Source organism: Mustela nigripes, chromosome 1, assembly GCF_022355385.1.
Source record: "Mustela nigripes isolate SB6536 chromosome 1, MUSNIG.SB6536, whole genome shotgun sequence".
NCBI classification, from domain to species: domain Eukaryota; kingdom Metazoa; phylum Chordata; class Mammalia; order Carnivora; family Mustelidae; genus Mustela; species Mustela nigripes.
The window spans coordinates 170725624-170748041 of NC_081557.1; the positions used below are offsets into that span (position 1 = coordinate 170725624).

General features: G+C 41.0%; 1 protein-coding gene across 3 annotated transcripts; it reads left to right on the plus strand.

Annotated features, from left to right (window-relative positions):
* The first annotated feature begins 3810 nt into the window (after positions 1-3810).
* RPL34 (ribosomal protein L34) lies at positions 3811-20675 on the plus strand. 3 transcript variants are annotated; one of them, XM_059377077.1, is made up of 5 exons: positions 3811-3889; positions 5273-5346; positions 5429-5528; positions 5814-5917; positions 20489-20675. In XM_059377077.1, exons 2-5 carry the CDS (start codon positions 5282-5284, stop codon positions 20658-20660), a joined length of 441 nt encoding a protein of 146 aa, XP_059233060.1. In that variant the 5' UTR covers positions 3811-3889; positions 5273-5281; the 3' UTR covers positions 20661-20675. The 3 variants fall into 3 exon arrangements, with proteins under 3 accessions (XP_059233060.1, XP_059233064.1, XP_059233069.1); XM_059377081.1 differs by lacking the exon at positions 3811-3889 and adding an exon at positions 3925-4170; XM_059377086.1 differs by lacking the exons at positions 3811-3889; positions 20489-20675 and adding an exon at positions 8307-8442.
* Positions 20676-22418: the final 1743 nt, after the last annotated feature.

A 22418-nucleotide genomic window follows, 5' to 3' on the forward strand; every position in this document is an offset into this window, starting at 1 on the left:
GCAGAAGCTGTTGATACCTTGCATCATATTCTTTCAGGCCAATCCTAATTTTTGCTTCACTTGTGGTCAACTGAGTAGTAACCTTAATTACACCTTCAAAATCCCTTTTGCCACAAACTTAATTACGAGAATATCACCATAGGACAGAAGTCACTGGGGTCATCCTAGAATTCTTAGCCTTCTGCCTATCACACATACTCTATGACCCACCAATTCCACTTCTAGGTTTATACCCAACTGAAAAGTATACATTTTCTTCACAAAATACACGTACTGTAGTAGCAGCACTGTTCAGGGTAGCCTAAACTTGAAAACCACCTTATGGCCTTCAACAGAAGAATAGTAGTATGTTTGCTCAATGGAATTCTATTGAGCTATGGGAATTTTAAAAATACATAAATGAATATTATAAACAAGATTGAACAAAGAAGCAAGATACAAAGAATTTTGTTCATGTATATATAAATTTTGCCAAAAGTCGGCAAAACTTATCTATGAGGTAGAAGTCAGAGTAGAGGTTACCCTTGGAGAAGAGGAAAGAATGGGCGTAGGTAGAGAAGTCATTTGGAGTGCTGATGATACTGTGTCTTATCTAGGTGTGTTCAGTCTGTGAAAATTTATAAAATTATATATGTATTGTATGTGCAAAGATTAAAAATTCTGCTTCAAGCAAATCTTAGAAAATCCAAAAGAATCTTCATACAAATTACTAGTAATAGAATTTATCAAGATGGCTGAAAGTAAAATTAATATACAAGCAACTCCGTTCCTATATATCAACAACAAAAAAATAGAATACAGACTTAAAAACATACCTTTCACAACAGAATCAGAAAATGTCAACTTTAATTAACCTAGAAATTAATCTAACAAAAGGCATGCAAATCTCTCCAGAAAAATTATAAAACTTTATTAAGGGATATTAAAGAGGACTTAAATAGGGTGCCTGGGTGGCACAGTGAGTTAAGCATCCAGCCCATGGATTCAGCTCAGGTCGTGATAGTTTCAGCTCAGGCTGTAACCTCAGGGCCATCCTGTTCGGCTCTGTGCTCAGGGCAGAGTCTGCTTAGGACTTTCGCTTCCTTTCTCTCTGTCCCATCCCCCCACCCCCTCTCTCTCAAAAAAAAAAAAAAAAAAAAAATTTTAAAAAAAGAGGACTTATACGTTGAGAGATGCTACATTCATATTTATGAAAACTTCATATCACAAAAATGTTAATTCTCTTCTAATTGACCCAGGTTCAACGCAAATGCAAGCAAAACTCAGAGTAGCAGACTCTAAAATGTATCTGGGAGAGAAAAGGTCAGGATTTTTCGTTCCAAAAAAGAAGGAAAAGTAGTGCATATTTGTACTTCTAGTACTTAGGATCTACTAAAGAATTTAGAGAGTGTGGAACTAATTAAGGCAACATGACCAGTGGAATAGAGTGAAGAGCCAGAAACAGACCCACACAGATAGGGAACATTGCCGTACAACACAGCTAAGATATCAGACTGGTGGGGAAAGGGGGTATTCGGTAAGTGGAGTTGGAAAAAAAATAAGATTATACATACTAAAAAGAAAGAAAATTGTATCCCTACCTCACTCTATACACAAAAATTAACTCTAAATGAGTCAATAACAAGACTTTAAATCACTAGAAAATATAGGTGATTATCTTAGACTGTTGAGTAGAAAAGCATTTTTGAAACAAGATGCAAAACGCACAAACTCAGCAAAGATACATTTGACCACATTGAAATTAGTACCTTTTATGAAAAATCTCTCAAATACATGAATTTTAAACCTCAAAGTTTCCCAGACTGAGCCAGGAAAAAAAGTGTGATAGGTTCATCTTATTTCAATCTCACAAAGGTTTATAGAATAATTAGTTAGAGTACACAGAAGTCAATGAATGGGGAACTGAGAGCCAGAAAGATTAATAAAAACAGAGGAGTTTCTTGGAAACGTTTAATAAGATGCCCACATCTCTGATAAGACAGATCAAAAAAAATGCAAGACAAAGGGACTACCAGAAGGACAAAACATGAAGGATGGAAAGTAGAAAGTAACTCATGATTACATCAGGGGAGAAGCAGCTATTTGAGAGTCAGCAAAGGGGAGGCTATAACCAGAGCCTTCCATGGTGACAAAGATGTGAGGGATGACGTAAGTAACAGGACTCACCAACCAAGACAGATCTCTAATAGGAAGAGGGCGTCTGTCCCCAGTTGCTTGCCTGCTTTCTCACCTCAACAGTCAGGCTGGGAAGCGGGGAAGGGAACTTTAGGGGCTACTAGGAGGCTCTAGACTCAAATCCCCTCTTCAGGGACAATGCAGGAGGCTCACAGCAGCTTCCCTCACTAGAGGCTGCTCTCAGCTTCAAGAAACTGCCTCACCCACGGACCAAAGGCATCCAGGGTCAGGACTGACTGATGCGGAAGTATAAAGACCTGGCTCCCTACTGGCTCCCATAGTGGATTTGGGACCACTATGAAGAGCCATCCTCATTCCAGAGCTCTTGATAGGAACAGCTGAGGCCTCAGTGGTGGATCCCCTGCTCCTACTTCGTCACTTCCTTAGGCGTCGGATATTTTTTAAGGGCATTCCCCAATACACCAGCGTGCTGCTCTCTCTCAGTCTGTTATCAGGGAGCGTAAGATAAGGATTTAAAGGCCCTTTTTAGCATTTTTTCCTTAGGACCCGTCAAAGTGCTCTTTAGTTTTTTGGAGGTCATGAACCTCTTAGGCAATATAGTGAAAACTAAGGACTCTTGTCTTTTAAAAAAAATACACCTAGGCACTTAATGTAGACTTTCACATGGCACAGGCCCAGCTCAAACTTTATTACCTATGAGAAGCTCTGTACATAACCATAAAATTAGCCACCATTTATTGAGCACCTGCTTTGGACAAGACCTGTGCTAAGTGCTTCAGTTTTATTCCGCCTTTGATCACGGCATGACTCATTTAAAGACTTGCTCAAGGGGCGCCTGGGTGGCTCAGTGGGTTAAACCTCTGCCCTCAGCTTAGGTCACGATCTCAGGGTCCTGGGATCAGCCGAATCCGGCTCTCAGCTCTGGGCAGAGCGTGCTTCCTCCTCTCTCTGTCTGCCTCTCTGTCTACTTGTGACCTCTGTTTGTCAAATAAATAAATAAAATCTTAGAAGAAAAAAGACTTGCTCAAAATAACACAGCTAAGGGGCACCTGCTTTCGGCTCAGGTCATGATCCCAGGGTCATGGGATCGAGCCCCATATCCGGCTCTCTGCTCAGCGGGGAGCCTGCTTCCTCCTCTCTCTCTGCCTGCCTCGCTACCTACTTGTGATCTCTGCCTGTCAAATAAATAAATAAAATATTTTTAAAAAAATAACACAGCTAATAACTAGCAGATACTAGATTTAAATCCAATTTGTTAACCTTGTGCTTTGGATGAATGACAAGAAAAAAGAAGGGAAATTTAGAGTAACTTTACTCTCTTTACTCTCTTACAAAGGTCACCTAGTAACAAGTGTCAGAACTGGGATCTAAATCCTCGACTAACTACAAAGCCAGTGCTCTTTGGGTTCAACGCGTCGTGCGTCCCTCAGAATGAAAAAAGTTGACTTTGTCCCACCTCTGCCCTTTGCAGGTCCCTTTGTTATTTGCATTTGTTTCTCCAGCGATTCCCAGAAGAGCTTTGTGTGGCGCTGTTGCTGAGGGCTAACGTGCAGACCCCCAGGGCAAGGGCAGCTCGCCAGTTGCCGTACAACATGGCAGCTCTATGCATCTCCCGCTGACTGAGGGGCGCTGGGAGGCATCCGTACACCAAGGCGGCGCTGTTTCTGACGTAACTTCCTATCCCGCGCAGTCAGAGTTAACCTTTAAACTTGCATGCACTTCCGTTTTCCTCTTCCGGGGACGGCTTCCGTAGGTATGGTTGGCTTTTACGTCTCAGTACCCCTACTCCTTACAATCGGCTGCCATCGGGGTAGTTGGGGGAGCCAGGATCTCTCAGGCTTAGCTCTTTGAACTGGCGTGGGGTTAAAGGTTCAGGAGGAAGGCTGGTGGTGAGCGGGGCCCCGGCTTTTTAGCTTCAGACAGCCATCCATCCGGACCTCCCTTCCCGAGCCAGGAGTACCTGGAGAGCTCACAACTCGGGCCTTGGCCGGCTTAGAAGTCGCGTTTGGAGACCTACGAGTTGTCACCCGGCAGGTTGAGACTGCGGCATCGCAGAACATTTTATATCTTACGCACACATTTTATCATTGGGCCTGCATATATGTTTAGGCTTTGGGATGGCGGACGACCAGTATGTCCGGGTCGTTATTTCAGAATGTTTTCATTTCCAAGGCCAGTACCAAGGGAGATTAAAAAAAAAAAATGTTAAGGGGAGTATTCTGTCTTGGTTTTAGAGCTGTAAACGGAATGGTGGCTGTTTGGATTTCCCGCATTGGCCTTTGGTGTCAACCTTCTGTTTTGGTGTGATGTTAGGAGCTTATACCAACAAATGAAGGTTGTTTTCTTTTACATCGCATGTGATGTAGTCATTGCGAAGTTTGGGGTTAAAAAATGAGGATTCAAGTCTTGTTTACGTTTTCCTGTTACTTTGAGTGGTTAACTGAAAAACGGTTCCTGTGTGTACTTGCATATCCGATTTGCTAAGTGACCTCATTCAGTATTATTTTCTGTTGGTAAATGAGGGGAGAAAAAAAAGATGCTGTAATTCAAAGACACTTGGATACCAAAATAAGTATTAGTTGGCGCTTGGCTTGTCCCACATGCTACTTGGGGCTGAGTCACTGAGCCCTGAGCATCTTTTATAGGACAGGCACTCCAGTAGGTTGAGCAGGTTCGCTTCTGTCATTTAATCTTAGTGACAGCCATGTGAACTCGGTAAAAATCTTGTTTTAGAGAAAAGGAGCCTGGGTAGCCCCTTGTGCAGTATTCCAGTGGATGGCATAAGTGAGGGTATAACTTAAATGTTCCTTTAAAAACTGTTGTAAATTTTCCTGTTAGTAACACTTTTCTGGACACCATGCCAAACCGAATCAGATTTACTGAGAAATAAGTCTGGCAGATTTTAATCAAGTGCCATCATTGGTGACTGTCAGGAAAACAAACATGGGCCTCCTAGCATTCTTACCAATCACTTTTAAATATAAGTAGTTTTAAAGTACGGAGTTCTTTTCATAAGGTACTTTAAGGATTACTGTATATGAGAATATGTATATGGAATGTATGAATTTGGTGATGCCGTTTTGTTGTGAGGTTTGAATTATTTCCACAATTCAGTTTTATTCCATTCTTAATTCAGGCATTCAGAATGGTCCAGCGTTTGACCTACCGTCGTAGGCTGTCCTACAATACAGCCTCTAATAAAACTAGGCTGTAAGTATTTCTGAAATTCAAAATACATATTGTTGTTTACTCTGCAGAATGCTGAGCTTTTCCCTATCTTCTCGCTTCCTAGGTCCCGAACCCCAGGTAATAGAATCGTTTACCTTTATACCAAGAAGGTTGGGAAAGCACCGAAATCTGCATGTGGCGTGTGCCCAGGCCGACTTCGAGGAGTAAGTGATCCTTCTGTTATGAATAACAAGAGCTAGTGAGCATTAATACCTTGGTAAGAGAATGAGTGAAGGAGAGGTTGCCACTGGGAAGGTTGAGAAGTGCTAATTATCCATGATCTAAGTCTGTCAAGAGCATAGACTTTTAAAGCCTAAATGACAGATGCAGTGAAATGCCTTTCAGATAAATGAGTATACCATTTCCTGTTCTGACCTAGCCTGCCCACATGTCAAATCCAGGACAGTTTCTGTTAAACCATCAAAATAATCTCAGCGTTGACTTTGCAGGTTCGTGCTGTGAGGCCTAAAGTGCTTATGAGGTTGTCTAAAACGAAAAAACATGTCAGCAGGGCGTACGGTGGTTCCATGTGTGCCAAGTGTGTTCGTGACAGGTAAATATAACTCTTAAATCCAGTGGACTTTCTAAAACTTGTGTGCGCATGTGTCTGGTTCCATTGCATGCTAATCATAGAAGACTAGTGAACTTACACAAAAGTTGCGTATTTTGGAATCCTTCCTAGACTAGGGATAATTGGTGCTCTACGGACTAATAAATAATGCTGGTTCAAACTAATTCACTTGAGATTTCGGGACATTCTTAGGCTAGATGTAGAAATTAAATTGACCTTGGTTTTGTTGGGGACGCAGATAAGAAACTAGTAAGTTGTAGGTTACTCAGGTAGATGGAGAGTGGAAGGTCTTAAAATTGTAGGAACAAAATAAATAGATGTGGGGCACCTGGGTGGCTCAGTGGGTTAAAGCCTTTGGTTCCGGTCATGATCTCAGGGTCCTGAGGTCGAGCCCCACATCCAGCTCTCTGCTCAGCAGGGAACCTGCCTGCTTCTCTCTCTCTCTCTCTGCCTGCCTCTCTGCCTACTTCTGTTCTCTTGTCTGTCAAATCTTTTTAAATATTTAAAGTAAATCTTTTAAAAAAACAAAATAACTAGATGTTCTGGTGTGGCTGGAGCAGTGTTGTGGGAGGTAATAGATGAAAGGTACAAGTCACAGATCAGGAAGGCCCTTAGAAGACAGATTTTTAGCTTGATCCTTAAACATGGAGGGATTGATGGGTTTCAAGCATGGCCTTTGGTGGGCCAGAATCTAAACCTACAGCAGAATGAATAGTAACCATGTTCTTTCAACAAAAGGTGAGTGCTTGGAACAGTTCAGTTCCTCTTCTTCATGAAGGTTGAGGCACTGGCACCTGCATTAAGACCTAAAGGCTGGGTGGAGTGGGTTATAGGAGATGAGAGTGTTCCAGGTAGAGGACAGGACTTGGGTACGTGAAAGAATTGGTAGTGGCCTAGGTAGGAGTGGAAACGGTGGAGTCTGTGATGGTAACATTTACTGGGTGTTTTGATGATAAACATTGTCACAAGTCCATCTGGGACAGGTTTCTGTTTTACTTCTTGTGAAGAAACCAAGGCTTGTTTAAATTCACGTAGCCGCTAAGGGACGGCACTGGGATTCATTCTAGTTTTTATTGAGGCCCTTGCTTTTAAACTAACTGATTTTATAAACATGAATTGCCTCCAAAGACTAAGTGGAAGAATTTGTGAGGTAAGTTGGTCTTCACAAGTTAAGGAGCTGGTTCATTAAGGTGGGTTGCCTCCAATTTATTCAGTTCTATAAAATGGTTAAAGTGAGTTTCTAAACCAAACTTGGCAAGTTCACTCTGCCTTTCAGGAGTTAATTTGTAGGGGGATGGTAAGGCATGTTATAGTAATACAAATAGAAAATCAATGTAACTTGCATGAAATACAGGAAAGCTGAACTATGAAGTTTTGAAGAGGTAATTACCTTCAAGTTGGTGGGACTCTGGGAATGGCATTGGAATGATAGGTAAATGTTGCCCAAGAAGTTGAAAGGGCATTGTAGGCAAGGAATGTAAAGGAATGAGAAATGAGATTGGAAAGGTATATTGGAGATGAGAGGGTCATGAGTTAGTTTTAAGGTAAAAGGGTTTAGCTTTTTACCAGTGTTTGGTTCCCAGATTTTGCTAAACATAATCATGGGCACATTATTAAAAATAGGATTTACAGGCCCTAGCTCTTAAGAGATTTGGGAGTAGGTCTACTGGTAGTCTGTAGGTTAGTGTTAGCTAGGACTCTGAGAGGAGTGTGGTCTTTGAATAAGTTTTTAGGGAATGAGTCCAAAATCCCAGGACTATCAGGCAGGGTTATTAGATAAACAGGGGTACCAATAAAAAAGCGTAGGTGGGACAGGTTTTTTTGGGAATTTAATTTCTCTCTGGAGGTAACTTTGCTTTTAACAAATGGTAGTGAGAACCAGCTGTTTGTCAGGTCCTATGCACTGTAATAAAAGTCATTAATAAAAAGTACTTTCTCTCTAAATGGAGATTCAGAGTACAGAAATTGCATCTCTTTCCCAAGTTTCATCTCATAAAGTCTTGTGAAATGGGTATGAACTTACTGCTGTACCTTAAGACAGAGAAGGTAACTTGCCCAAGATCACATAGCTAGTAAGTCGCAGAGGTGGCCTCATTCAAGCTGTAGAATCTTCACACTTGAGATATTGCCTGTTGCTAATATCTTTTAACCCACCATTTTGATTCTGCACACATAATTCCTTCATGACTCAGAAGAAGAGGGCAGGTGCAATCAGCATAGAATTGAGGGATTATCCTGCTTTAAATGCCAGCGCAGGAATACCTTCAGCCAAACGGCCTGCCCATCTAATTGCAGCTCCTGCAATTTAGTTTAGTCTGTACTTGTAGGTTTTGTTTACTTATAAGTGTTAATTTAATATTTTTCTTTCTAGGATCAAGCGTGCTTTCCTTATCGAGGAGCAGAAAATCGTTGTGAAAGTATTGAAGGCACAAGCACAGAGTCAGAAAGCTAAATAAAAAAATGAAGCAGTTTTGAGTAATAAAAAAATCAAAAGGCTTGATCTGTTATTGCTGTTTTAATTTGTTAGTATACCCATTTCTATGGTGTTTGGGGATTTCATTATTTTTAGGTGATTGCTTTTTCTGAAACAGAGGAAGTGGAGGTTAGTGATAGGTAGAATTTTTTGATGGCAGCTCTGGAAGACTTGGACGGTTTGAGAAAAGTGGCCCTTAAAAAAATCTGGATGTTTCTTTTAATTCCTCTGAATAATTGCCATAGAGTTTCCTTCAGCACCAGTGTTGACAGGACAGAATAACAGTGTTCAATAAGTTCTTTGGAATGGAATCTTACACCATCTTATTTAAACCTTCCATTTCTTTAGGTCAGTTCAAAATGGTCTATATTGGAGAGTTTGGAACTTCATATTCAGCAAATAATGAGCTCTTAAATACAAAACTTGTCGTGGATCTAATGAAATTCAAACTGGTTGATGTTGAATTTATAATCATTTCAGAAATTAAAGTAACAGACCTTGGTTATATTTATTCTTGAAAGCTGTGTGATACTTCTAACAACTCTTAATAATATAAAAGTGTGTAAAGAGTGAGAGTAGCTCATTCTTACAGTGCTGAGACAGTACCAAGCATTTTCTAATGTTCTAATCTCAGGGGAGCATAGAGAGCAGAGGCAGGCTGTTTGCACAAGCAAAGAAATCTAGTCCCCAAAAGAGCTTTCTATATATTTTGACCTTTCCTCAGTCTAGGTGTTCTGTTACTAGTATGATGTAACTTAGATGTCTCAGGCAGAGGAGTGTTTCCTCTTAAAAATGACCGTCCTTTTGAAGAGGAAAGGTGTCCTGGAACTAGTAAGTGGCTAAGCTGACACAGGAACTCCAGCAGTAAAGAATTTCTAATCCTAGCTTTGCCATGTGTGACGCTTCAAAATACTTCACGTCTTCTTTGATAACCCCGTGACACCTATGTTATCCCCAGTTTGCAAATAAGGAAACGGAGGCACGCAGGTTATATAATAGTACCCAGAGCCATTTGTTTTTAAGATTTTTGCAAATGATATACTTAGTGGTTGAAATCAAATGACTGTCACTCCCCACAAAGACAAATGATAGCTGAGGCCCCTATTGTCAGCCTAGTCTTAATTGAGATCCACCAGGTAATAGTTACCTTCTGTAATGTTTAATTATGATATAAAATAAGATTTCTAATGGGGTTATAAGGAAAATGTGGAATTCTGAGGTAGATGACTTAGGCCAACCCATACTACAGGGACAAGTTTGGTGACTTGGTGTGTGTGTTATAAGAATGTGAAAGTGCGTATGTTTAAAATAACATTAAACAATGTCTCAACATTTTAATTCAGTTATTTGCTTACGTTGTAAACTAATCTAGCTTGTAATTGTTGAATACTGGCTATAGAGGGGACAGCCTCTGTTTGCCAGCCCAGCACCCATATGCTTCCCTCTACTGCTCAGGGTGCGGTGCGTAGGACAGCTTGGCTGAACACAGACTACCTGGTGAGTTAGACTAAGGTTCAGCAAGATGAGTAGGTTAAGAAGTTTTGAGAAAAGCATTAAAGTTACATACTTTCCAAAGAATGTATTTGTTAAGTGGTTTAACCTTTTTTAAATTTGCAACATTCTCAGTTCCGTAAAATGTCTTTGCAGACAATTTGAAAAGTATGGAAAAAAACAAATGAAAAAAATCCCCTTTTATTTCAGTATATAGGTTATTTAACCATTCGATGTTTCCCCATTTTGTTTTCTAGGCATAGATTTTAAATCAAAATTGGAGGGATCTATATAAATTTTCAACCCACTTTATGGAAAAATATTTCAGTGGCTGCATCTGCCATCAAATCTACATGCCACAGTTGACTCCCTTTCGAACATTTAGGTGATTTCCAGTTTTTCTTTTTTAATACTCGTGAGCATTCTTACATATTTGATCATTTCATTTATAGTGATTGTTTTTAAATTGATAAGCTGGCACTGAAGTATGGTACATATATGAAGCTTTAGTTCCTAGGGTTGCAATAGTGCTTCCTAAGTGTCTTGGTCTGCCTCAGGCTGCTGTAACTAATTACCACAGTCTGAGGGACTTAAAATACAAACATTTCTCCTAGTGCTAGACTGATAGGGCTAAACTCAGAGTGCTGGCTGATTCAGTTCTTAGTGAGGGCCCTCTTACTAGTTAGCAGAGAGCTATCTCCTTGTATCCACATGATGGAAAAAGAGAAGCAAGCCCTCTTGTGTCTCTTACAAGGGTGCTGATGCCATTATGAGGGCTTCACCCTCAAGATTAATTACCTCCCAAAGGCCCCCCCTGCTACTTACACCATCACACTAGGGAGTAGGGTTTCCACTTAGGAATTTTGAGGGGGACACAGACTTGCCAATTCCATAACATTAATAGTTATGAGATGTTCCTGATCGGTGACCCATTTCTTCACCTGTGTTAGTTGAGCCACTGAAGTTCTTGACCACAGGCCATCCTTCTTCAGCTGCCCTTTGCTTATGCCTCTCCTCACCTCTTCCCCCCGCACTGTGCAGTCCAGCTTCCTCCTCCCACCCCTGCACTCAAAGCAGTGCCAAATTCGACCTGTAGTGTGTAGATCAGGAAGGACGTAGATGGGTGTGAATATAGTACCAACTCTGCCCAAGTAACCAAAATGAATTCTGCACTGTTCTGCGTTTTGATTTTGTAAAAAGCGAAACAAAGCTTTTATTGAATCCAGTTCTGTGTGTGTGACTTAAGTATTGTTGACGTTTCCTAAAAAGACATGCGAATGTAGTCAGTGGTTTCTTTTTAAAGTCTAGTATAATTTCTCCTTCCATTGAATTGCTTATAAATTCTGTTAGAAGGATGGGGGAGGTAGTCTTCTACCCTTAAAAGCAGAAAATCTCCATATGTTTAAGTAAGTAAATTAAGTTTATTTTCAGCAATGTAATAACATACTTAAAATTTTTACCCTAATGATTTGGAGCTTGGGTTCCCAGAATTTTGATAGTCAGGACTACGTGCAGCTTTAAATATAAACTATTTCTCATCACACCAATAAAAATCACATACAATTCTTAGGGAGTAAGATTGTGAAGCAGGGTGGAATATTAAGGTTTTTCTCTGAGGTGGATTACTTAGCAAGTTTATAATTATTAGCTATTACCAACAGAGCCAGTGGTGTGTGGAGCCAGCTCATTCCGGCTGTGAGAACCAATTGCATGCATTCCCAGCTCTGTGTTTGTTGATGTCTGGTCGGTACCTTGAAATTATCATGGCAGGAGTATTTACATATGGGAAATCACCAAATGCTACAAAAAATACTTTCTCTCCTTGGGAGCTGCATGTTAAATATTACCGGGGAGCCTGGGTGGCCTCAGTCGGTTAAGCGACTACCTTTGGCTCAGGTCATGATCTCAGGGTCCTGGGTTTGAGCCCCATTTTGGGCTCTCTGCTCAGTGGGGAGCCTGCTTCTCCCTCTCCCTCTGCCTGCCGTTCTGCTTGCTTGTGTACGCACACTGTCTGTCTGTCTCTTTCTCTGTCAAATAAAATCGTAAAAAAATATATTACCAGCAAGCCACTGGCCGTTTCTCAAATACGATTTTGCTTGGGGCACCTGGGTGGCAGAGCTGGTTGAGCATTGGATTCCTGGTTTCAGCTCAGGTTGTGATCTTGGAGTCTTGAGATCAAACCTAGCCAGGCTCCGTGCCCTTAAATCACATCTTAAATATGTTATTACTGTTGGTTTCAGGAGCTCTACATATATCTCGTACATATATGATTTACACCTTAAAATTGTAATAAATATCTATTAATGCTTTGATTCTGTGAATATTCTGGGATCTGATTTTTTTATTTTATTTATTTATTTTTTTAAGATTTTATTTGACAGAGAGCAAAAGAAGAAACACAGGCAGGGGAAGAGGGAGAAGGAGGCTTCCCACTGAGCAGGGAGCCTGATGTGGGGCTTGAACCCAGGACCCTGGGATCATGACCTGAGCTGAAGGCAGACAGTTAACAACTGAGCCACCCAGGTGCCCCCTTGGTTTTATAAAATAGAAAAACAAAGCGTTTATTGAATCTGGGTGTGTGAATGTAGAGGAAAATAATTTTAAAACCTTGCAAATGTGCAAGGTTCATCTCTTTAAACAATGAGAACTATATGTGATAAACACTGTATTCTAAACCAGGAGTAGAAAAGTTAAGACGGTCTTCATGAATTTTCTTTCTAAAGGATAAGACCCACAATAATTCTGGATCAAAAGATGTTTTCAGGTTTCCAAAATACTAGCTGTTTAGTAATTTTGAGTAAATCTTAAATGTTTCTGGTTAATTCGAAGGATTATATAAATATTTTGCCACTACATTTATAGTCCTTACAGTTTGCTGTAGTTTTCATTTGTTCACTCAGCAAATATTTATTAGAAACGACTGTGTTCCAGAAATTGTGCTCTTGGGTAAATAGTAATACAGAAGTCAACAAAGCAGGCTCTTTCCTGCTGTCATGGCACAGAGGGGAGACCATGTTAAATGAGGAAATAAATACATTTTTTTAAGGATTTCATTTATTTATTTGACAGACATCACACGTAGGCAGAAAGGCAGGCAGAGAGAGATGGGGAAGCAGGCTCCCTGCTGAGCAGAGAGCCTGATGTAGGGCTCGATCCCAGGACCCTGAGATCATGACCTGAGCCGAAGACAGAGGCTTAACCCACTGAGCCACCCAGGTGCCCCAATAAATACATTTTTAATTGCATACTTTGGGATAAGAATCAAGAGTAACTACAGTGTTGTGGAACAGGGCAAGAAGGACCCCTCACAGGGTGGTAAAGTAGGCTTTTCTGAGGAAGTGAGGTTTCATATTGTGGCAAGGACAAGTGGATTTTAGTTGGGTGACAAGTAGGGAGAACATTCCAAGCATAAGAACCAACATGTGCAAATGCCTTAAGAAAGAGATTGTATTAAAAAAAAAGAAGAAGAAGAAAAATGGGGGTGCTTGGGTGGCTCAGTCAGTTGGGCATCTGCCTTCAGCTCAAGTCATGATCCCAGAGTCCCAGGATCAAGACCCGCACCAGGCTCCCTGCTCTGCAGAGAGTCTGCTTCTCTTATTCATGCCGGTCATGCGCACGCGCTCTCTCTCTCTCTCTCTCAAATAAATAAATAAAATCTTTTTAAAAAATAAAAGCAATTCATGCAACCGAATTCACTCAACATTTGTAGCTGAATGAATCTGATATGTATGAACAAACTTAATCACTAAGAGGGAACATCCCTGGTACTATATAGCTTTTAGTCCACCTCTGTGGGCCCAGAGCCAAAAGATGTGTGCCTCCTTTCCTTCCTAAGGGAGATCAATGGAAGAAAAAAGCTTTCCTAAACTGTTTGGTTAGGAGAAAAGACACTCTCTTCTGCATTAGAGGATATTTAAATTATGCAGTCCCCTAGATAATTTAGGCATCAACCTACTATTAAGGACAAAAAGGATCAAAATTATTGACTGAATTCCCCTAATACTCATTCAACCTCTGTATTCCTTGGCCTGTGCAAATAGCCCGAGGGCTTCACTTGCTAACTGGCCTGGTTCTCTCTCTCTTTCTCTCTCTTGGGTTGGGAGTAGGCTTACAGCTTGACGTTCCTAAAGATCCAGTGGCATTAAAGAAAATTCAAATGTTTACAGCATCTTAATATAAGTCATACAAAGACTTTGTTAGCTATATGGTCTGTGATGAAACTATTCAACTCTGCTGATAGTGCAGAAGCGGCCCCAGACAGTACCCGAGGGGATGCTCACGGCTGTGCTCCAGTAGAGCTTTATTCACAAAAACTGCTGTGGGGCAGATTGAGCCCACAGGTTGTAGTTTGTGGACCCTCCCCGCTCTAGATGACGCCTGCTTCTAGCACAGCTGCCATCTGCTTGCAACTGCGTGAGAAACCTCAAGCGAGACCAGCAGAAAACTGCCTTGTTGAGTCTAATTAACCCAAAGGATGATGCGAAAAAACAAAATGATTGTTTTACCCCATTAAATTTTGGGGTTAGTCTTTACATAGCTGTATACCACTAAAAGAGCGGTACAGTGCAATGGTCTTTAAATATGATTTTGCTTGGGGCACCTGGGTGGCAGAGCTGTTTTTGAGCATTGGACTCCTAGTTTCAGCTCAGGTTGTGATCTCGGAGTTCTGAGATCAAACCTAGGCAGGCTCTGTGCCCTGCATGGAGTCTACTTGGGATTCTCTCTCCCTCTCCTTCTCTCCTTCCTGCTTGTGTGCTTTCTCATGCTGTCTTTCTCTAATATAAATAATATTAAAAAAAAAAAAAGTAAGATTTTGTTTGCATATCCCGTAAAAATCTTGGAAAAACTTTGTAGACATTTTCCCATTTTTAGATGGCTTCCCCCTGCCAGAACTTTTCATTTTAAACTGAAATCATTGCAAAGGATATAATTTCCAGCACAGTAAAGATGTGAATAATTTGGAAAAAAAAATCACCTTTTAAATAGATCAAATTGAAGCTACATAGAAACCTTAAAAAAAAAAAAAAAGACAGGCATAGATTCTTCTAACAGTTGGATATTTATAAAATATTCTTTATTTTTCTTCTTGTTTCCTATCCATCCCATTTCCTCCATGGGATTTTAAACTTTTTATGTTGGAAGTCTGTTCCTGTTTGGTGATTTCCACAATTCTGTCCTATTCTAAGAAAGAAAAGCAAAAGAGAGAGGTATGGAGTCTTGCCACCCATTTGGCCTCTGGGTAAAATAAGGCAGGACCGCCCTTTCAAATGTGTTTTTGCTTCACTTTCATGGGATTCTCTCTCAGGAATTCCCTGTTCTTTGACAATTTAAGGGAGATGACTGAAGGGAGGATGGTAAATGAAAACTGTCATTCCTCAGCATTCTGCATTTCATCTGAGGTCAGGTTATCCCAGTGTGGGCCAGGATACCCCGACTCCAATGTCCAACATCTCCCTCATGAGTGAGATAGGGGAAGACACAAAGTCCTGCGCTGATTTTTTATTTTTTGAACATCAAGCAAGCAAGCATTCTTTGTAACTTGTTTACTATTTACAAGGCAGCGTTCTGGGCAAGGATAAACAAAATAGACAAAAATCCCTGCCTTCATGGAAATTACATTCTAACGAGGGGAGACAATGAATGAATGAACCGATGAGGGAGCGAGTGAATATGTGGAATATTGGTATGACTAATCTACAGAGAGAGGTAAAGCAGGGGAAAGGGACAGAATGCAAGGGGGAAGCAGGGCCTTGTGATGCAAACAGTGATGTGAGGGGAGGCTGCCCTGAGAAGGCTGAGAACAAGATATCTGAGAAAAAGAGCATTCCAAGTAGAGGACAGTCTGGGGGCCAGAGGGTGCCATGTGGCCGGAGTGTGGAGGGAGAAAGCAGGAGAGATGAGGGCAGGAAGTTCTCAGTGTGCCAGATTGTATCTGTTCTTGTAGCTTACTATTCCGACCACTACAGCTCTCAGAGCTGGGCAAGAGGGGCCTCTGCTCTGGCTTCCCCCTGCCAGTATCCCTCTTCTCCAATAAGCAAAGAATTTAGGGAACTAGTAGGGTACGCTGAGTTCTCCTCTCTGGTCTGTCTCTCAGGGAGAACAGTGCCCCTGAGGTGCTCCCCAGAAGCCCACGGGCATTTGCAGGGGCTGTGTCAGGAGCTTGGATGTGTATGAGCTGAGCCGTCCACACAGCTACACATGTGGCCCATCGAGGTAGGTAGGGCCAGAGGTCTAGAAAAAAGGCGGCTGGGCAGGGAACAGGCTACCTGTTCACACTTAGAGAGCCCATGAAAGTCCTAGGATCATAATGTTGGGCCTGGCCTTTAAGACCTTTGGAAGGTATGTTTGTCAAAGGAGAAACTAGAACTTACCTTGTCAAATCATTTGTTGGCTCAATTTATACTTTCCTAGTGTTTAGGCATGATATCTGATGGGATAGTACACATTTATTTGTAGTCCTGCAACAAATCCTGCAAAATGTGTGGTCCGCTCTGGCTCTTCGGCTCTTGAGTAGATGGGAAGCCTTAGGAGTTTGTTTGAAGAAGACTGTGCTGGTCCCAATATTTAAAATTGTCCATTTATTGCTCCCAAATTTTACAGGCCTCCAGTCAATGCACGATGGAACACCACCCTTTCTTTGGTAAAATGGGAGACAAATAATTGTACAAGAGGGGATGAGAGGGAGAATTGATGGTGACGCCTATCTGGGAGGGATCAGTTTTAAGAGTACGTGTGGAAAGCAATAGTCTAGAAATTGTTTTCCTTAAAACTGGTGAAACCCAGGGCACCTGGGTGTCTCAGTGGGTTAAAGCCTCTGCCTTCGGCTCAGGTCCTGGGATTGAGTCCCGCATCGGGCTCTCTGCTCAGCAGGGAGCCTGCTTCCTCCTCTCTCTGCCTGCCTCTCTGCCTATTTGTGATCTCTATCTGTCAAATAAATAAATAAAATCTTAAAAAACAAAACAAAACCAAAAAACTGGTGAAACCCCGTTCCCCTTGGGATGCTTTTGAGTAACTCTGGAGATTAAATGAGTGAAGTACCACAGTTGAAGATGGCTGAGATTATAGAAAGAGGACAATAGTAGAAGCAAAGAGGCCTCAACTGTGGCACTGGTTCTGTGACTAGCGACGTCTATTATGGTGCCAAGTCACTTCCTGTTCTGGAAGACTAGATTAGGAATCTCCAAAATCTCCCATTCATGGACGTATGAATTCATTCCATCGCCTTGGTAATGAATTGGACATCTGTGCTTCAGGCACTGGATGGACTTTTGAGGGTGAACATGGTATCACCAGTGCCCTCCAAGACCTTACAGTCCAGCTTAGTTCAGGTGCTCGTGGCTCTTGGTAGATTCGTTTAAGTCAATGGTTCAAGCTCAGATGGCAGCTATGAGACATGTTGGAAATGTACTGGGGCACTGATGCTATGCATTCTGTCATGTATGGACAGTCCTGCTCAACAAATTGTCCTGAGTCCTATGTGAACTTCCAAGACCCAATCAGATTTTTATGTAGATGGGAAACCTATTTATTACTATCTAAGTTTTGGTCAACTCCACTTAAATATAAACAAAAAAGTACTTTTGCATGGTTTTAGTAAATACTGAATTTTCCAGGAGTGTGCTGTGTAATACCAAGGGAGACTATGTTTTTCTTCTGAGCAATATCAGGAGAAATTCAACACTTTGAAATAGCAAATCATAAAATTTGGGTCTTCTGCAAGGTAATCCAAGATCCCCAGTTTTTAGGAGAAAAAAAAACTATAAATGTATGGATGAATGTGTTGATTTTCATTTTTTCTTAAATTGTTGGTGCTGGATATTGTCTGCACAAAATCTGATTAACAGAAAGTTAATTTGTGGTATAATGTGTATATCTGTCATACCCTAAAAAGAACACCATGATTTCTAAGTGCTTTGCTTTCTGAACAATTTAGAGAATTACTACTACAGGCAGTTGGGAGTTACCACAGGGTTTTTAAGTACATGAGTGTTTCGAATATTTTGATGGCATTCACATCAGTTCATTCAACAGTGCACATTCAATGTGCATTCAACATGCACATTCATTAACTGTGCACTGGGTGTATACTGGGCCCTATGCTGGTACTGCCCCTGGGGAGACTTTCTGGAGTATACGAAGTCTCCGATCTCTCTTCTTAGCCCCCTCTTTCCATACACACAGGCATGTGGCTTGGTATAGTGGACAAAGCATGGTCTCTACTACTTAGTTATATTACTTTAAGAAATTACTTAAATGCTCTGAGTATCTTTGTTATGAACCCGAAACCTGAATAAAGGAATACCTATCTTCCAAGCTTGTTAAAAAGATCGGGTATGCCTGGTACCTAGCAGCTACTTAATCAGTCTTAGTTCCGGGTCCCTTTCCATCTCTCCTCAAAACCCAACCTCAGAACACATCTGCCATCATCCATAGTGTGAACATGAGTCGGTGTGTTCCTTTAGGTTTATTTACATTTTAGCTTTAGAATTCCTGGTGCTGGGCTGAAAGACGACTTCTGTCAAAGGAATTTCGAGCAGGTGAAGCTGGTGATTCAATCTGCTGGGGTCAGTCTGTTAGATATAAATACAAAGCCTGCAAGTGATGCCAAGGACATGGTCCACTGTGAAGAGCACACCGGGAACACCAGCTCTTTACAACTAGATGTCAGGATGCAAATGAGGTTTGTCATATGAAATGTCCCTTTCGTTTTAAAAAGGTGATCATTAGGGGCACCTGGGTGGCTCCGTCATTAAGCATCTGCCTTCGGGTCCATTCATGATACCGGGGTCCTGGGACGGAGCCCTGTGTCGTGCTCCCTGCTCCGCAGGAAGCCTGCTTCTCCATCTCCCACTCCTCCTGCTTGTGCTCCCTCTCTCACTGTCTCTCTGTCAAAAAAAAAAAAAAATTAAAATAAACAAATAACAGCATTATGATATGGACAAAGGTTCTCACATCGAAGAATCTGATGGTCAGATTCCTAAGACTTTCTCAGTCAGAATCTCTGAACGTTCAGCCAACAACCTGCATTTTCACAAGATCTCCTCACCGATTCTCACAGAGATGGATCTTGAACTGCCTTGTCACAAGATAGGGCAGAAAGTATATACGATTTGGTGTTAGACAAATAAGGGTTTAAATTGTAGGTTCCCCTCTTGGTCACCAGTTAGATGACTTTGAGCAAGTGTCTTGGCCTCTCTAAATCTCGTCACCACACCTACAAATGATAATATAACTGGAGCTGTTTTGAGTGTTCAATTAAATATCCTGTGTTATCCACACCCTGGAACGCATGATCCTTTCCTGCTTCTAGCATGGAACAGCCTTCTTACGTATTTATAGAGAAACCAGCAAAACCAGCATTCAAGGTGGTCATGACGAAGTCTTCTCCTCTGAATGATTAAAAACAAGTGATAATGTTGGAAATATACCAAAAAGTCAACTGATAACTCATCCTTCTCTATTGTGTCTTATCCAAGTGATTTTTTTCTCTTTGTAAGGAATTACACACACACACACACACACACACACACACACACACATACAGCCTACAAATCCCAAGCTGCATTTGATTAGTTCTGGGCAGAAGCACGTTAGGGCATCTGAAAACCACAACTGAAGACATCTATTCTGATGGGCCTAATGCCCTGGGTATTTCCTTTCAACCGGACTTGGGGGGAAAGTACTTTGATATAATGTACATATGGAAATATTTTACAACATTCTTAAAAAGTTAGATATTGTATTCAGTGTATATATAAAACATACTTTTCTCTTCAATGTGTGCAACTATGGATGAATCAATGTCTCAAGGAGTCCCTTGTTATTTCTAAGATAGAAGTGTTATGTGTTGTTTTGTTTCGTTCAATCGACTTCAGTGAGTATGAAAGGGCTGGACTGACAGCCCTGGAGACTGAGGTCTTTTCTCTGGGCTCCTGGCAGACAGCAGGGGCGGCTGCGGTTCACGCGTACTGCACATACATACCTTACCTCTGGGAAGACCATTTCTGGAGGTGAGAAGACGCTTTGATTTCTCATTCATTCTGAAGGATGGCCATGGGGATGGCAGTGATGCGGTTGGCCGTTTACAAGGGCCTTTGCTTCTGAGGCCACTGCTGCATTTCCCAAGTGCAACAAAAATTCCAGTGTGAGTTTTGGTTCAAGAAAAGACTGAAAAAAAATTTTTTTTAAGATTTTATTTATTTATTTGAGAGAAAGAGTAGGAGGGAGAGGGAGAGAGAATCTGAAGAAGACTCTGAACTAAGCACAAAACCCTCACGTGGAGCTCAAACCCACCACCTCAAGATCATGATCTGAGCCAAAAACAAGAGTCCGACGCGTAACTGACTGAGCCACCTGGGGGCCCCGGAAGTCTGTTGTTTTCAATTCTATTCCTAATCTTGGGGTGAAACATTCCTTGCAAAGTAGTCTTCATCATAAGAATCTATTAACAGCAGTTACTTTTAGGAAGAAGAAATAGGGAAGTGGAAACCTGGAAAACCTGAAGATGGCATTCAATTTTCATATTTTTATCCTCTCTACCTTCTGAATTTTGTAACTCTGAACATATAATCTTTTTTTTTTTTTTAAAGCAGGGACCGGGGCACCTGGATGGCTCAGTGGGTTAAAGCCTCTGCCTTCGGCTCCAGTCATGGTCCCAGGGTCCTGGAATGGAGCCCCACGTTGGGCTCTCTGCTCAGCAGGGAGCCTGCTTCCCCGCCTGTCTCTCTGCCTCTCTGCCTACTTGTGATCTCTGTTAAATAAATAAATAAAATCTTTTATAAAAATAAAAAACAAACAACAAACAAAAAAACGAGGACCATCTGTCTGACGGTGTTTCAGTCCACTTTTGCTACTTATTTTTTTTATAAATTTTTGCATTGAAAAATGAAATCTACAAGGTTTACTTTAAAAAGCTTAACTGGATATAATCCCTTTTTTTTCCCTTAAGATTTAATAACTCAAACTTGCCAAATACACATTTCTTTTTTTGCTTCTATAAGTCTATATGATATGCAAGGCAACTAGATGTAAAAGAAAATATCCTGGGTTTGATATTTTATTCATCTGAAAGTGTTGCTTTCACAAGATTTTTCTTTCATCATTAAAAGAGTAAACCATTTGCATTTTAAAGATATGCTTGACTGCTGTGGGAAGCAGCCTTTTCCATTTTGTGTAATGTTTCCTTGAGTTTATTTGATCACAACATTGAAGCAAGTTTTTTTTTTTTTAATGAGTTTGCCTTTTTATTATGCTTGCAAATATGGTTTGTAAATCTCAAGTTATTGAAAATACATTTTAGCAAGTACTGTGATTCCTGTAAAAGAGAACTCCTGCCCTGCTGTGGCCACAGAAAGAAATTACATGTGAGCAGCTGTCAGAAAATCATAGTATTATTTTGCTAAATTGCCAGAGCTTTACAGGAAAGGTAAAAAGTGTCCAGATTTACAGTTATTCTTCTTTTAAAAATTTAATATAAAAAGATATGTCATATATATTACAGAAGATTACATATATATTACATGGAAAGATATAATTTAAAATATATGTGTATAATCTTAAATATATATATGTAAATAATTTTTTTAAAAATCTGAACCCCTAATGCTACATACTACTGCATTCTTCCAAGTGGCTGAATGTATTTGCTGCTTCTTTTTCTTTTAAAGGTTTTATTTGTTTATTTTAGGGGGGTAGAGCAGGGAGGAGCAGAGGGAGAGGGATGGAGTCTGACACGGGGCTGGATCCCGACACGGGGCTGGATCCCGACACGGGGCTGGATCCCGACACGGGGCTGGATCCCATGACCCTGAGATCATAAACTGAGCCAAAACCAAGAGTCCAGCGCTCCACTGACGGAGCCACCCAGGTGCCTCTGAAAGTATTTACTCCTGTCCCCAAGCCAACCCTCACTCCAAGTGACCTAAGAATAGAAACCATCCTTTGGCACAAAGCTTTAATATATGTAAAGGTGTGGGCTTTGCAGGCCAGAGATCTCCCGATTTCTGACTATGTTAACTTGAGCATTTTGCCCAATCTCTATGAGCTTCAGTTTCCTCATCTAAAAAATGGAGTCAACAACACCTATTGGATGATTTAAATAAGATACCCTAATACACCTTCTGTGTTTTGTACACAGTAAGTATTGGTGGCTTTGTGCTTCTAATCTTCTGTTCTTCCTCTCTAGAAGATGACTCAAATCTTTTCCAAAGTCAACGTTACCTCTGGTGGGCTCCATGCACACACTTGCACCATGGCCCTGACTCCGCTCCACTCCTTAACACCCTCCCCTCTTTCCACCACCTTCTGTCCCGCTCTCTTCACAATTTTCTTCCCTTATCTTATACAAACATGTCCAAGTCCCACCATCCTTAGAAAGCCTTCTCAGCTACCACCTTGGTTCTCCTCTCTCTTTCATACCCAGCTGTGTTTGGAGAGATAAATCCTATATTCCTTCACTACTCTTATATATTTTTTTTAATTCCCAGTAACTTTTATGAGTGAATTAACTCACCAAACAAT